Raw genomic sequence first — 16,420 nt, forward strand, 5'->3', positions numbered from 1 at the left:
CGTAGCTCAATCATAGTTTTCCTCTGTCATGTCAATGATAACTTTTCTTTTGCCTCAGGAAGTGGAAACAGAGCAATACTTTACTCTCTTTCTGCCAGCGTTGAAGGAGCGTGGATATGATGGATTTTTTTCTCCAAAGTCACGTGCCAAAATCATGTCTGAGCAGGAGAGAAAGCATGTGGACGGTTGTGCAATATTCTTCAAAACAGAAAAGTGAGTTAAGGAAACCAAGCATAATAGTGTAAACTTATTTCTTCAGTTACCACACATTTGAAATGATTTTGATTCTGTGTGTCAGTTATATCTCAAATAAGTTACTTTTAGGAAAAAAAAATGATTTTCACTTTAACCTTATAAAACACACGAAGAGCTAGAAAGTAAGTGATACAAAATTAAATTTTAAGTAAATTCATGTACTTGATATGGTGTTATAGTCATATTTCCAAATATATTTTTATAAAGTAAAGTACTCGTTTTGGTGTAAAAAAAAAGAAAGTAGTATCTTTTAAGATTGGAAATAAGTTTTTAGTTTCTGTGATTCTTTTTGATAGTTACCTTGTTTAGAGTAATTTATCAACCTTTTCATCTTTCAATTAACATTGTACTTATTTACTGAATGATTATTGAGTATTTGCTTTGTGACAAGTGCTGTGCTAGTCACAGTAGACACAAAGATAGACAAGACATAGTTCCTAATCCCACTGAGAGCTCTAGTCTAGTAGAAAAAGGTAAGCATATAAGGAAATCACAATATAATATGGTGTAATTAAGATAGAGATATGCCTTAAGATAGATAAAGGAGGACAGAAGAGAGGCACAAAGCTTATGGAGGTGGAGAGTTAAAGGATTGATTGAGACAGGACAATGGAAAGCAGTCATTATCAGACAATCAGAAAACATGACTTGTGGTTGTGTTTTTTTTTTAGGGCTGTTAATGTAGTTGATTATAGTACAGTCAAAATGAGAATATTACGAATCTACCTATTAAAATAAATGATCTTGTGTTTTAATATTCTTGACTTTAAAATGGAAAACAGTATGTGTTCAGCCTACTCACTTCAGAGGTAGTTATAAGAATTAAATGAAGTAATGAATGGGTAGGTACTTCCTAAACCATTAAATGACCTGGAAATACTTTTATTATTATTATAATTCTGTTTCTGTAGTCCTTTGTAATTTTAGTATTTCTCTTACTGGGTTTATTATGTTGTGTGCATTGGATTTAGACCGGTACTTCCTGCTTGAAGGTACAGAGCCGTAACACGCTCAGAAGGCTATTTCTTGAGTGCTGGCTGAGTGACTAGATGGTAAGAGGCAGATTTTTTGGTTACTATCTTGTGGAAAAGAAAAGAATATTTTTGCTCCCTAAGGCTGCCAGTTTTAGAGTGGGAAAATTTGAAGGGACCTCCAGTGGAAGACTGAAATATTTGAAAGTATGATAGAGGTTAAATCTCATGAATAATAATTTGAGTTTGATATATTCTATGGGGAATTACCTACTTATAAGCATGTACATGCTTAAGACTTTTTTCCTGTTTAATACCTATTATAACAAAACCAATTAAATGTTCTTATTGATATAGGCATATTACTAGTATGACATGTTATTTTAAGTAAATCAATTAAGTGATTTTGAAAGATATTTGGTTCACCTCTCATATATTTGTACCTACTTTTCTGTTTTTTTTTTTTCTGTGAATTTTTAATGAAGACATTCTCATTTTGATTAACAATTAGTACACAGCCCTATAATATTTGAGGTCAGAATAAATCCTAGTGGGTCGATTTTTTTTTTTTTTAATGAATTTTAGAACGAGAGCTATTACTTTCATAGTATTTACATGTCAGGCCTTTTATTTATATGGATTATCTTGTTTAATTTTTAAACAGTCCTCAGAGGTAGGAATAGAGCTATTTCCTCATTTTTATGGATGAGGAAAACAAGGCACTGAGTGCAGTCAGGCTTCATAGTCACTGTGAAGCTTGTAACCACTGTGCTAAACTGAACCTTTAGGCTTCTTATTTGAGCTTCCAATATTACTTGTACCTCTTATAAGGTTACCTCATTTGGAAAAATTTCCTTGAATTTGATATTTGTTAACCTGTTGGCATACACAAATTTCCTTGAAACACCATAATATTTTTTAAAGGTGCTGATCATGTTAAGACATCTAACATCAAACTCTTTATCCACTTGGCATTGTTTCTTATGAAAAAAAATACAGAAAATTATTATCATTGTTTTTATGGTTTTGAAAGAAAAATCTAAAATGCCTTGATAATTTATTAGATAGTTATGATTTTGAACTAAGAATTATCTAGGAAACTTTAAATAACTGAGTATTTGAAAACTGATGCTTGAATAGTTAAAAATACTGTGAATTAGTTAAGAGATGAATACATAGGAAATATTTAGATGCATCATTTGGATTTCTTCCCTTCTTCAACTCTTCTTGCCTAAATAGTAGCATGGATCCAGCAACAATAAAATGGACCCAGACTTTAAGTGTGATAAATTATTACATTCTACCTCTTCTGAACAGTACCAAATATTTGTTTATGTCATATTAGCTAAAGTTATCCAATGCCATACTATTGGGAATTAAACACAAAGTGTACTACCTTGCCTCTATTCTATTCTTTCTTCAGATTGGAGAGAGAATGCTGTGCAAAGAAAAGACAGTTTTGATGCCAGGTCCTTCTCTTATTTATGTAGTTGTGTAATGTTGAATGATTCTCTTATCCTTTCTGGGCTTATTTCCTCATTTGTATATATTTGTATATTATCCGGTAAGATAATTTCTTTATATAGTTAACAAAGTGAACCAAATCAAAAGTTTGATAGGACTTCAACTCTCTGTAGTCATTCTCAGTTTCATTCCTCTAAAATCTAGTTCCTGGATGATAATTCCTAATCTTCACTATGACAGTTTTTTTCCTTCATTAAAAAGAGTGGTAACAATAAATGGAAACTGATAAACTTACTATTTTAGCAAAATACTATAATAATCTCTTATCCATTGTGATGAAAGGATTGGATATTGCCTAGTAAAGGTAAGGACACAGATTACCAATTTTTAGAGAATTAGAATAAAATACTCCCTTATCATATTCATTCTAGTTTAATTTGATCTTTGGGGATTCAGAAGGCACTTGAAGATTTGGAAGCACCTTTTGGTCATCTTTATGTGCATCATTTTTGGGATAGACATGTAGAGTTACCAGAAAATATAAATTTAGATTGATAAAATGCCAGAAATCAGCTTTTGCTTTGTCCTTTATCTCAATAAGTATTATCATCAGTTAAAATTATTTTATAAAATACATATAAACCTAATTGTATGTATTTCTGGATGTATATGGCAAGACTGTTATTATAGAGAAGTTTTATAGACTCCAAAATTTGAATCTCTTTTTGCCATATTTTATTCTGTAGCTTTAACGGTTAGTAGAAATGGAGTCTTGGATTTAGATACACAAATTGAAGGAATCCAAAGTGGAGAGAAATGGAAATGAAACCAGACCTAGATTTGCTGTTCCTGAGGTGAGCAGTTCTGATCTGATCCTGCTTTGTTTCAAATCAGTGAGAGAGGGAAAGATGAGAATAGCAGGTTTAAGACAGTGTGACCATTACACTGTGAAGAGATAGTCTGTACCAATAGGATTTGGGAACCAGGTTGTCATGGTGCTTACTTAGTCTTTGCTATATTGCCTCTGCTTTCTTACTGGCTTCCAATCTCAGAGGTACTACATAAGGCCAAGTCCTTGCTTTTGCTTTCTATATTACAGGTAGTTTTGTGCTTGAGAAGAGAATGTTCAGTGGTTATAGTATTATCCCCAAATGACCTATTGTGATAATCCTGTCTCACTGGTTTCTCAGTTATTAATTTCCTATGTCATACATGGTAGTTGCATTTAGAATTTGTCTGCATGACTTTTTAAAAAACATTGCGATTTCTGGTTTCTAATGTTAACTTACCATTAATTTAATCTAGTACATAAATTTATTGCTTTGTGCTACAGTTTCCTTACCTCTCTAATATGGATAGTAATAATTGTTTCACCTAACTTCAGAGGTTTCTTACGTGGGCTAAAATGGTCAAGAAAGTAAATGTGCTTTCAGTGGTTAAAAGAATTTTACAAATATAGGTAATATTTATCCAGTCTCTAAGCTTATGCTTTTTTAGTAAATTATTTTCTGATTACTTAACAGGACCTAGGAACACATTTTATAGTACTGAATATACAATAAAAACTTTTATTTGCTTTAGGTTTAAGAGTTCTGGGATATGATTCAGAAAGGGTCATAGTTAACTTTTGTGTGGTTATGCTTTCTTCTGGACTATGTACTACATTGTTCCTTTTGGCTCTTAAATGAATTTGCAGAGGAAATATGACTTTTTAAAATTACAGTTGACATACAATATTATATTAGTTTCACATGTACAACATAGTGATTCAATATTTATATACCTTACGAAGTAATCACAATAAGTCTAGTAACCATCTGTCAGTGTACATAGTTATATTATTGACTATTCCCTATGCTGTACGTTACATTCCCATGACAATACTGGAAGCTTGTACTTCTTAATCATCTTCCCGTTTTTGTCCATTCCCCACCCCCTCTCCTCTGGCAACCATCAGTTCTCTCTGAGTTTCTGTTTCATTTTGTTTGTTTTATTTTTCAGATTCAACATGTAAGTGAAATTATATGTTATTGTTTTGCTTATTCGTAGTTGGTGTTCACTGTCCTCTCTAGCATTAATTTAATCACATCACAGCACATAAAATTACTCCTAGGTCACAAGTTAGTAAGAAATTGAGTTATTTCTTTTTTTCTGTTTGAAGGGCTCTTTTGAACATGTTCTTCCTCCCTTTGAAACATTCAATCTAATAATCTTTCTCAAATCATGTAAGAGGGGTGGGGTCTTTTGTGTTTTTGTGTCATATCAATATATATTATGTATGATCTCTCATACCCATTTGACCTTCTACGAAATAAGATTTTTAAAAAGGTGAATATACAGAATTCTTAGAATAAAATAAAATAACATCAGGAATAACATTTATAGTATCTGTGTACTAGCTACAGAGTAGGAATAATTAAATGAATTAAAATAGAGAGACATGTTTAAGATTTTACTTATTACTAAGCCTTGATAGTTTGGATTGATAAGTGGAAAATAACTATAAACTAGTATGTCTTATTCACAAAAAACATCTAATAGAAGGAATGGAGGACGACCTCTTTATGTCAAAATACCACCTGTTTGGAAAGCTATGGTTGTGTGTGGAAGGGAAAAGTATGAAGTAGTATTGTTAAGGTGGTATAGGTAGAACACGGATAATTATGTTTTATTATATTATAAATTATTATTAAAAATTTAAAATAACTACAGAAACAAGATAAGTTGTAGGAGATTATAGCTACCTGCAATAGTGTTGGAAATTTCATTTTCTAAAAGCAGAATACCTTAAAACTTTTTAAGGTTCAAGAAGTATATCTGTGTTTTTATTTAATTCTCACTGGAAAGAAAAAACTTTCTTTAGTTCATTAGTTCTAAACTGTCTCTTTGGTTATTCAACTAGTCATGCACCACATAATGACATTCCAGTCAACCATAGACCACCTATACTACAGCAGTCCCATAAGATTATAATGGAGCTGAAAAATTCTTATTGCCTAGTGATATCATACCCATCATAAAGTAGCACAATGCAGTACTCATACGTTTGTGGTGATGCTAATGTAAACAGGCCTCTACTGCCAGTGGCATAAAAGTATAGCACATACAATTATATACAGTACATAATACTTGATAGTGATAATAAAGGACTGTTACCATTTTATTTATTTATTATACTATACTTTTTATCATTATTTTAGTGTGTACTCTTTGTCCTTATTAAAACAAGTGCTATAAAACAGTATGCAGCAGCTTCATACATCTAGTGTTTACCATGCCTCTTGATTGCATCATTTTCTCTTGTTCTTGATTAATTTTCTGTCATTTTATGCAATAACATGCTGTACAGACTTGTAGCTTAGGAGCAATAGGCTATACCATCTAGGTTTGTGTTGTAAGTATATCATTATGTTTGCACATGATAAAATTGCCTAACTACACATTTCTCAGAATGTATCCCCATTGCTAAGTGATGCATGACTGTATTGATGAAGCTGAAATGATAAAACTCAAGGGTGTGACTCTGCTGTTTTTAGTATTTTTAAGCACCAAGGAAAGGAGCGTTGGTTACAATGACATATGTACTCTGTTTAGGAACACTGGTTTTACCTTTTGAAATTTTTTGCAATCAAAGTCATTAACAAATGGATACCTCAAGAAGATTGGGAAATTTTAAGTCAAAAGTAGATCAATACAATTATAAATTATACTAGCAAGAAGAAAGTTGGAAGAGTAGTTGGGAGCATTTAATAAACAGTAATTGTTCAGGATTCATTTTGCAAGGATATATATATATATTTTAATGAAGAAAAGTTAGTAACCAAGCATATATTTTAAAGAATTTATGTACCTGTGATTTTTGCCAGGAAAATTAAGAAAATGCAGAGGTTTAGTAAAAGTGATAAGATAACAAGGGGGATATTTTAAATAACATTGTGTGAAGAGGAGATTGGCAAACCAAGATAATAAGGCTAGTAACCCAAGAGAATCACTACACTGCCTTAATTAGTTAGGCTTCCAAATCAAGATGATTACATTTCATTTTACTAAAAGATCTTGTTGCACAAGTATGATTAGAGAACTGGCATATGTAATCTATTAGGATTATTGGCGTTTAGAAGTTTTAGGGTATTGGAGATGAGTGAACCATCTCACTTTTTAAAAAGAACTTCTGAGCCTCAGTTTACCTCAATTTTGTTATGAGAATAGTAGTACTGCCTCTTGCAATTTGAGTTCTCTAGAGAGAAAACTGAGTGAGTTTGGTGTTCAGGAGTTTTTAGGAATCAACATCCACGGAAAGAAACAGGGAAGAAGAATTGGGCATAGAGGGTAAAGATGTGTTACAATCCTGACAACCTCAGCTGACCCCACCTGTAGTTTTGGAGCTGAAATGGCCTGTGAGAATTAACCCTGGGGAGGACCAAAATCCCCAAATCTTTTATCTTTTGCTTTTCATCTAAAATGGGAGGTGAGCCACTCCCAAAAATACTTGACCTTTGGTGAAGCAGCAGTCTTCTACTGGAGCAATTCCTAAAGGAATCTGGAATGTTGATGAGGAATCTGGACAGTATATCTCCTTGTCCACCTTTTGCAAAACTTTTGTAAGTTTTAGGACTATATGTATGAAGTACCTATCACAGGTATTAATACAAAGTAGATCCTTAATAATGGGCTTTTATTATTTTTATCATTCCTATCGAGAGTTTTGATTATTTCAGAAAAGACAAATACATACACGTAAGATTTCTAAAAACCAAAAAGCTGGCAAAGATATTTAATCTTTTGGAAAAATAGAATGAAGTTTCATAGTGCTCGTAGTAACTGAATTGATGAACTAATGAGAAGCTCATGAAATGATATTCAACAGAAATAGATAAAGTCTATGCTCTTAGATTTTTAAAGAGAGAGAAATAACATCATTTGCAAGTACAGAAAAATATGTGCAAAAATGTACATAATTGCGTTAATTATAATAGCTCAAAACAAAAGTAACTTAAATGTCCAACGCAGTTAAAATTATGGTGCATCTGTATAGTGAACTATATTACAATCATAAAAATTGATTTTGGAGAAAATTTTATGGGAAGGAATCTCTGATAGAGTGTTCACTAATAAGCCAAATTATAAGCTTGTAAGTATTATCCTAATTGCATAAAATATTTTTTGAGTGCATATGCATGGCGAAAATTCCAGAGGATTAAAATTATTGACTTATAAATGGGGATGTTGGGTTGCAAGTGACTTTAAATTTTCTTTGTATTTTTCCCTATTCCCAAATCTCTATGATAAATTATGTAGCTTAATAAAATCATTTTTTCACTTGTTTATTTTTAAGTATCTATAAATGCAGGACTGAAGAAACTTGATTTAAGAACAAAAAAGACCAAACAATTTTAGATATATATTCTTATTTGGCTTATAATTAATATGACTATCCCCAATTTCAGTCTTTATTAACAAAACTACACACAGTCTACAATGAAGAAGGTAGTGTTCATTTATGCCCAATTGTAGGTACTGCACCTTTGCGTAAACTTGAGGTGTTAAAATGAAGAACTGTCTTACACCATATATATATATATATATATATATATATATATATATATATATATATAAGAAATTTATCTTTTTTTTTCCTAGAAAAGACTTGCGATGTATATTTAAAGTACAGTTGACTCTTAGACAACAGGGTCAACTGCATGGGTCCACTTATATGTGGATTTTTTTCTAATAAATGTACATTAGCCCTTCTATCTCTTCGGGTTTTACATCTGCAGATTCAACCAGTATTTTCAAACAGTATTTTCAATCCGTGGTTGGGGGGATCTGTGGATACAGAGGACCAACTGTATTCATTGTTCTATGCCATTTTAATAAGGGATTTGAATATCCATGATTTTGGGTACCAGGGGGTGGGGTCCTGGAACCAATTTCCTGCGATACTGAGAAGACAACTAAAGTTTTGGGGAAGTCAAAAGTTACACATGGATTTTCAACTGTGTTGGGCATCAGACCCCGTAGACTCCGTGTTGTTCAAGGGTCAGCTGTAGGGACAAGTGGAATACAAATTAGATTTATTCTATATTCCTTTAAAGAAAAGATCTAGGTCTAAGTTTAATGATAGAAAAACACAGGAAAACAAATTTTAGTTAAGGAAGATACTTCTAATAATTAGATACCTCCCCCCAAATAATGGCCTGACTTTGGTAGAAGTAAAATTTTCCAGTACTAAAAATAGTGCAATTAAGCAGGATTTTCAGACTTTCCTATAGAACTATGGGTTCTTATAAATAAGCCCAAGAGTTCTGTATTTATATTTTAAAAATTAAACAAAAATAATGGAACAGTAATTTTAAAATAATATGTTTACTCACATGTTTCAAATACCAAATTATAACACTTTGGAAATCAATAACATTTTCCTGATGTACTGCTTACTTGACTTGCTTTGGTACAGATCTCTAAATTCAGTTTTTGCATGCTTGCTTGCTTTTACTGACTTCAAGACCAGTTATTTACCACTTGTGTGTCTATGTGAATGAGGATTTTTATTAATACCATGTAACCGAAACAAAATACATTTTAAAAATTGAATAATGAGACTGATATAAGACTATACTTATCATCCGTACCCTCTGTTTTCAAATCTTTATATTCATCAAAATGTCCTTTATTTTAGTGATTGATTTATTAAAACAATATTCCTTTCATCTGTTTTATGTGTGGGAATCTTACTAGAAATTGTTTGAAAATGGTATTCTGTTTAAAGACGTTTCAAAAAGTCTGATATGAAGGATGGTCAGTTCTATCTATAGAGCATATTTTGAATCTGCCTGCTCCTCTTTATTTCTCTTATCTGAATCTAGCTACTGTCAGCTGTCACCCAAGCAACCTCACATTTTCGAATTGGTCTCAAAATTAGCACTCTGGCTCCTGTAATTCATTCTTCACAAAGCAGCTGGAGTGATCTTAAAAAATATAAATCAGATATCATGTTCTTGCCTTGTCATTCGTCTTCCTCTCATTTCCAACATCATTTCATACCCTTTGATTCTTTTCTAACCTGTAAACACACAAAGCTCTTTGTTGGCTTAGGGTCTTTTCTTCCTCTGTTTAGAGTGCTCTTAATCCCATTCTTCACCTTGGTAACTCCTTATCCTTCCTGTTTCAGTTTAAAGGTCACCTCTTTAGGGTAGAGAGTGCAAGCTATACTGTCTTTAATCACTCTGAGTTACAAGTAGGCACATAACCTAACCTTTTGCACTTCTCAGTGCATCTGAGATATTCAGAATTGAAGTAGGGAGAAGAGAGTATTGTTTCACCTAGCACAGCATCCTGTGGCATAGTAAGAATTTAGTCAATATTTTGCAAAGATGTGTGCCTGCTTCTGTTTCAAAGTAAGAAAGATGGGATGGGGTCCTGTTATAAGAACAAAGATGTCTTCTCGCCACTCAACACGTAGTGAAAAGTAAACAGTATATTTAATAGGGATTGGTCATTGATAAATATTTCACAAATTTAATAAAAGTAGACTGAGGTTAAATAGCTTGACCAAGGTCATACTGCTATTAAATGTTAGTGCTGTACTGAATTCTATTAGGTTCTCCAACTCTACAATACTTAATTTGGCACTAAGGAAGAAAATACTATTAGTGCCAGAGCTCTAATCTCAGGGAGAGCCATTTTTCATCTTATTTTTCTGAAATACATTCTAATTCTATGCACCAATTCCAGCTTTCTAGTAAAAGCCAGATGGAAAAATTGGCTGCTCTTAGCTGAGATAAGGTTATGTCCCTGTTTTGTGTTGACAAATCTCTTGATGTGGTGAGAATAAAATTGCAAACAGGGTATGTAGATTTTAGTCCATTCTTTCTCATTGACTTACTGACTCATTAATGTTCTGTTCCCCTTTAAATGCCAGAAAATCCCAACAGTAGCTTAAAGAAATAGGAGAAGGGTAACTTTCTCACACAAGAAGTCCAGAAATGTCAGTCCAAAAATTGGTTCAGCTACTTCTTCTACAGTGGGTTAACTTTTGCCCTCCAGCTTCTCACCACATGGACAAAGTTGTAAAAGAGCATAAGGATGTATATGCCATTTTTACTAAGTGGTGCTTCCGAGAAAGTTTTACAGTAATGAAACTTCTTATGTCCCATTGGCCAGAACTGTGTCCTATGGCCCTTTGCAGCTAGCAAATGACTAGAGAGACAGTGAGTAGTGTGTGTATCTTGTGTTCCCTTCGTTTAATGTCTGTTACTATGATATCCAAGTACCTAATAACATAATAATAATGCATTGTACCTTTTAGATTTACATTGGTGCAGAAGCATACAGTGGAATTTAACCAAGTAGCAATGGCTAATTCAGATGGATCCGAAGCTATGCTGAACAGAGTGATGACAAAAGATAATATTGGTGTTGCTGTGGTATTAGAGGTCCACAAAGAACTATTTGGAGCAGGTGAGTGTATTTTAAAATACTCTTACTACATATATACAATGGAATATTACTCAGCCATAAGAAGAGATGAAATACTGCCATTTATAACAACATGGATGGACCTTGAAATAATCATACTAAGCAAAACAAGCCAGACAGAAAAGGTTGAAAATCACATTATATCACATATGTGGGATATAAACCTAAAAGCAGCAAATGAACAGGACAAACAGAGACTCATGGACATGAACAATGGACTAGTGGTTACCAGAAGGGAGGAGGAAAATAAAAAAATAAAATGTTAAAAAAAAAAGACCCAGCAAGCAAAAAAATAATAAAATAAAATAAAATATTCTTACTAAAAATAAACATCATCCCAAGTTTTCCCATCTCAAGTGCAGAGAATCTTGCTGTTATTTGTTGCACAGTTATTTTCTTGTCTTTTGTGGAAAGTTATGGGAGATGGGCCGGAAAATAGCACTTATTTTGTGAACCATGTATTTCTTGGCATGTTACTTTCCAGGTAATCTGTAAAAAGGAAAGTCTTTAATATGCCATTAATTCCAAAAGGTTATTTGAAATAGGATATGTTTTAGTTAGGCTGAATTTAGAAATTATGATGAGTTGAAGCTCTTCTTAGCTATATTTTCAGCTTCTAGAGAGTGAAAGCTTTTGTCTTTAAGGTTAAGTACTTGGCACATTTTCTCTAATTTCTTTGTTATATCTGTCTCAGTCATTGTCAGGGTAAAAGCAGATCTTTTATCTAACTGCTACTTTTCTTTTGCATTTTAGATTTTTTTATAGCTTAAAGTTAGAAACTTACGTATTTTTCATATCTATACTACCCCCTGCCGCCACCCCCACCCCACCCCCTGCTTTTTGTACTGCCTGCCTTTGAACATTTTACTGTTTACTTAGCTATACTTTAGGCAAGAGCTAGGAGAAGGTGTAAGATTACATCAGGACTTTTATTTTTAAATATTTTTTTCTATACCTGCTAGCTGTAGAGAAAAAGATTTTTTGCCTTGAGTTTTTATTGGAATTATTCACATCATGCATATCTTGCAAACTTCCTTTTTTCTCCGTTTTTCAATTTATCCATCATCGAAAACAATCTTTGATATAAGATTAAAATTTTTCTTTTTTAGTCTCCATTGTTACCTATGTCCTATGTCCTTTCCAGTCTCATTCTTCTCAAAAGTTTGTGCCTTTTGTTTATAGTAATGTAAAAATTGAATTTCTTTCAGAATTTTACTCTCCTTTTAATTTTTCAGAAGAGTAATTATAAATTATAATGTAGACAATTTCACATTCTGAACTATGTCTGTCTTATACTCCTAGAAGAAGAATTTAATATTACAGAAGGTACTTATGACCCCTTCGAAGGGGCAAGTTTTTAATGTTTAATAGAGTGAACATTTACTTAATCTGTAGCCAAAGGTGACACAATATAAAACTTTTAGGAAAAGAAGAGAGCTTAGAAAATTTTAGCCAAAGACCACAAAATTATTGGTAATAAAGCCAGATATAAAACCCAAGTGTCCAGACTTTCAGAGCACACTATTCCCTAAATCTCATTTTTTAAATCTCATTTTTTAAATTACCTTATCTGAATTTGTTTTGATAGGAAATTCACTTTCTTATTTTGTATAAGTTAATATGATGTTACTGCTTTTTACTAGTGACCTATCACTGATGTGCCCAGGAAATACAAGATGAATGAGTACTGGGCAGTGTGAAGAATTTAAGGTTTAGATAGCTCAACTGAAAACCCACCTCACTAGGTCATTGTGATATTTAAATGACAGAGATATTTAAAGTGCTTGTTTACACTAATAACTCAGCAAATCAAGATATAATCAAATGATATCATGGTATACTTCCTAACTTTAGCATATAGAGTAGGGGTCAACAAACTTTCTTTAAAGGACTAGATAGTATTTTAGGCCCTGAGGGCCGCATATGGTCTTTGTTGTGGTCTTTTAAAAATAATTTGGGGGGGGGGGGTGGTATTTAAATTGTATTTTATTTTTTAAATAATATTTTTAAATTACAGTTGACATATTTCAGGTGTACAACAGTGATTAGACATTTATATAACTTTGAAGTAATCACCTCAATAAATCTAGTTATTCACCTTACATCATACATAGTTGTTACAATATTATTTACTGTATTTCCTATTAAATTACATCCCCATAAGTATTTTGTAACTACAATTTGTAATTATTAATCCCATCCCCTTTTTCACCTATCCCCTGAACTCCCCTCCCATCTGGCAACCATCAGTTTGTTCTCTGTCTCTATGGGTTTGTTTTTGTGTCATTTGTTCATTTATTTTGTTCTTTAGATTCCATATGTAAATGAAGTCATATGGCATATTTTGTCTTTCTCTGTCTTACTTCACTCAGCACAATACCATCTAGGTCCATCCATGTTATTGCAGATAGCAAGATTTCATTCTTATTTATGGTTATCATTACATTGTATATATGTAGCACCTCTTCTTTATTCACTGAGGTTGCCTCCATATCTTGGCTATTGTAAATAATGCTGCAACGAACATATGGATGCACATCTCTCTTGGAAGTAATGTTTTGGGTTTCTTCAGATAAATACCCAGAAGTGGGATTATTGGGTTGTTTGTCTCCTGTTGGAGCTTTTGTTTTAAAGTCTATTTTATATGGTATAAGTATTGCTACCCAGCTTTTTTGTTTATTTAAATTTTCATCAATTATCTTTTTCCATCCCTTTATTTTCAGTCTCTGTGTGTTTTTCAATATGAAATGAATCTCTTGTAGGCATCATATGTAAGGGTCTTGTTTTCTTATCCATTCAGCCACTCTGTGTCTTTTGATTGGATCATTTAACTCAATTTTATTTAAAGTAATTAATAGATATGTAGTTATTGCCATTTTATTATTCAAATTTTTAAACTTTTTTTCTTCTTTTTAAAGAAGTCTCTAATATTATACAAAGAAGTCTCTCTAATATTTCTTATAATACTGGTTGAACGTCTTTAGCTGTTTCTTATCTGGGAAGCTATTTATTTGTCCTTCAATTCTAAATAATAGCTTTGCTGAGGAGAATAATCTTGGCTTTAGGTTCTTACTTTTCATCACTTGGAACATTTCCTGCCAGTCCCTTCTGACCCGCAAGATTTCTGTTGAGAAATCAATTGACAGACTTAGGGGAGCTCCCTTATAGGTAATTAACTGCTTTTCTCTTGGCTGTGTGTAAGATTCTCTCTTTGTCTTTGACCTTTGGCATTTTAATGATGTATCTTGGTGTGGGCCTCTTTGGGTTCATCTTGTTTGGGACTTTCTGTGCTTCCTATGCTTGTATGTCTTAATTCCTTCCCCAGATTAGGGACATTTTCCGTCATTTCTTCAAATAGGTTTTCAGTTCCTTGCTTTCTCTCTCTTCCTTCTGGTATCCCTGATGCAACTGTTGGTACACTTAGTGTTATCATTTTTTGGATTCTTTTTTCTTGCTGCTATTCTGATTGCTTTCTGCTACCTTATCTTCCAAATCACTGATTAGATTCTCTGATTCATCTAATTTACTGTAGAATTCCTCTAATTTATTCTTCATTTCAGTTATTGTATTCTTCACTTGTGACTGGTTCTTTTTATGTTTCTATCTCCATTTTTTTTATGTTTTCTGGCTTTTTGTTGAAGTTATCACTGAAATCATTGAGCATTTTTCTAACCAGTGTTTTGAACTATACATCTGGTAGAACCCTTTAAAAATGTAAAACTAGCCTTAGCTTATACAGGCTGTTCAAAAACAGGTGGTGGGCCGTAGTTAGCCCATGGGCTGCAGTTTGTCGACTCTTGTCTAAAGGAGTAATTTCTATATTGTGATTACCAGAATCTCAGCACTTTACCTTCAAGAACTACTTTTTGAGGTAAAGGGGAAGATATAAATTAATGAAAAAGAGTTAAGAAGTGACTGTGGGTTTGGGGAGAAAACCTTAAGGTACTGCCATTTTGAAACATAGTGTAACCTTATTCTTTTTCTAATGTTTAAATTTAGGTATGAAACCTATTCATGCTGCAGACAAACAGCTGCTTATAGTGGCAAATGCCCACATGCATTGGGACCCAGAGTATTCTGATGTGAAACTCATCCAGACCATGATGTTTGTCTCAGAGGTTAAAAACATTCTGGAGAAAGCCTCTAGGCCTGGCAGCCCAACCGCAGATCCTAATTCCATCCCGCTGGTGCTATGTGCAGATCTTAATTCATTGCCAGATTCAGGTATTTATAATGTTATTTTCTTATTGCATTCAGTTTTGCATTCACTTCTAGTTGAAAGGCAAGCTAGTTCCTAACTTTTGGTAGAGAATTTCTCTTCTAAATCAGAGAATGTATCAGTAAGAATACCAGTGATGTGGTCATGAGGTATTTGACGGGAATTTAGTTAAAAAGCTATTTCCAAAAGTGTGTTCAGGTTTAAGAGAAACAAAACAATGAATGATGCAGTACTCTGCCACAAGGAGCGTTCGGGACCCTTTACCACTCCTTCACCTGAAGGGAAAGTGGTGGGAGGTTTTATCAGAACTTGGAAAAAGTAGTTACAGGGAGAGGGCCATTTAATAGGAGAGATGTGGTCAATTCCTGGCAAACCAACAAAGTGAGCCAGGGGAGTATATATCCCTACCTCACTATGCCCTTGTCCTCTGCTCTCCTTCCAGTGCTGCCACTGACCAGATCTAACGAGCAGCTGCAGGACTGGGTAGGGTAGAAGGGTTTGCTGTTGACTCAATTGATGGTCAGCCTCTTTAAGTATAGAGTACAGGGGAGACAGGTGATCTGAAGAAGCAAGCAGAAAATATTCAGCATAGGTAGCTATCTAGTTTAATAACGTTAGCAACTTTTAAGTGAATTTACTAAATTTGGATACCGGTAGTAGGTACAGAAACATGATCAGAATTCGTCTAGGAGTTGACATTATTTCTTGAGCTTTACTAAACTACTTTGTGTCCTAACATATTATATTAGATCTCTGTAAAAAAAAAATAATAATAATTTCTGCATTTTAGATATTAGATTTTCAATAAGCTATCCTAATTTTTTAAAAATAATCACTCAAGAATATATATGAAATAACCCAAATGCCTACAATTCATAGTACTATTTAAAAAATTATAAATGTAGAAAACATCTTTTTCTCCTTAGCTACTAAATGCCAAAATCATTCTTGCACAAATATTTGTTTTTAGCACCTAGCCTCACTGCCACCTTAACCATGTTCTCCTTTCCTAATCTTTTTAAGTTGATTCACT

General features: G+C 33.0%; 1 protein-coding gene across 4 annotated transcripts in view; it reads left to right on the forward strand.

The window, feature by feature from the left end:
* Positions 1 to 16,420, forward strand: part of CNOT6L (CCR4-NOT transcription complex subunit 6 like) — a 98,290-nt gene that overhangs the window by 69,451 nt on the left and 12,419 nt on the right. For all 4 annotated transcript variants that reach the window (XM_016154416.2, XM_016154417.2, XM_016154415.2 and 1 more), the window contains 3 exons: positions 59 to 213; positions 10,999 to 11,150; positions 15,168 to 15,392. In XM_016154416.2, the coding sequence (XP_016009902.1) occupies positions 59 to 213; positions 10,999 to 11,150; positions 15,168 to 15,392 (532 nt within the window). The remainder of the gene's footprint in view (positions 1 to 58; positions 214 to 10,998; positions 11,151 to 15,167; positions 15,393 to 16,420) is intronic.

This window comes from Rousettus aegyptiacus, unplaced genomic scaffold (assembly GCF_014176215.1).
Source record: "Rousettus aegyptiacus isolate mRouAeg1 unplaced genomic scaffold, mRouAeg1.p scaffold_m13_p_10, whole genome shotgun sequence".
NCBI classification, from domain to species: domain Eukaryota; kingdom Metazoa; phylum Chordata; class Mammalia; order Chiroptera; family Pteropodidae; genus Rousettus; species Rousettus aegyptiacus.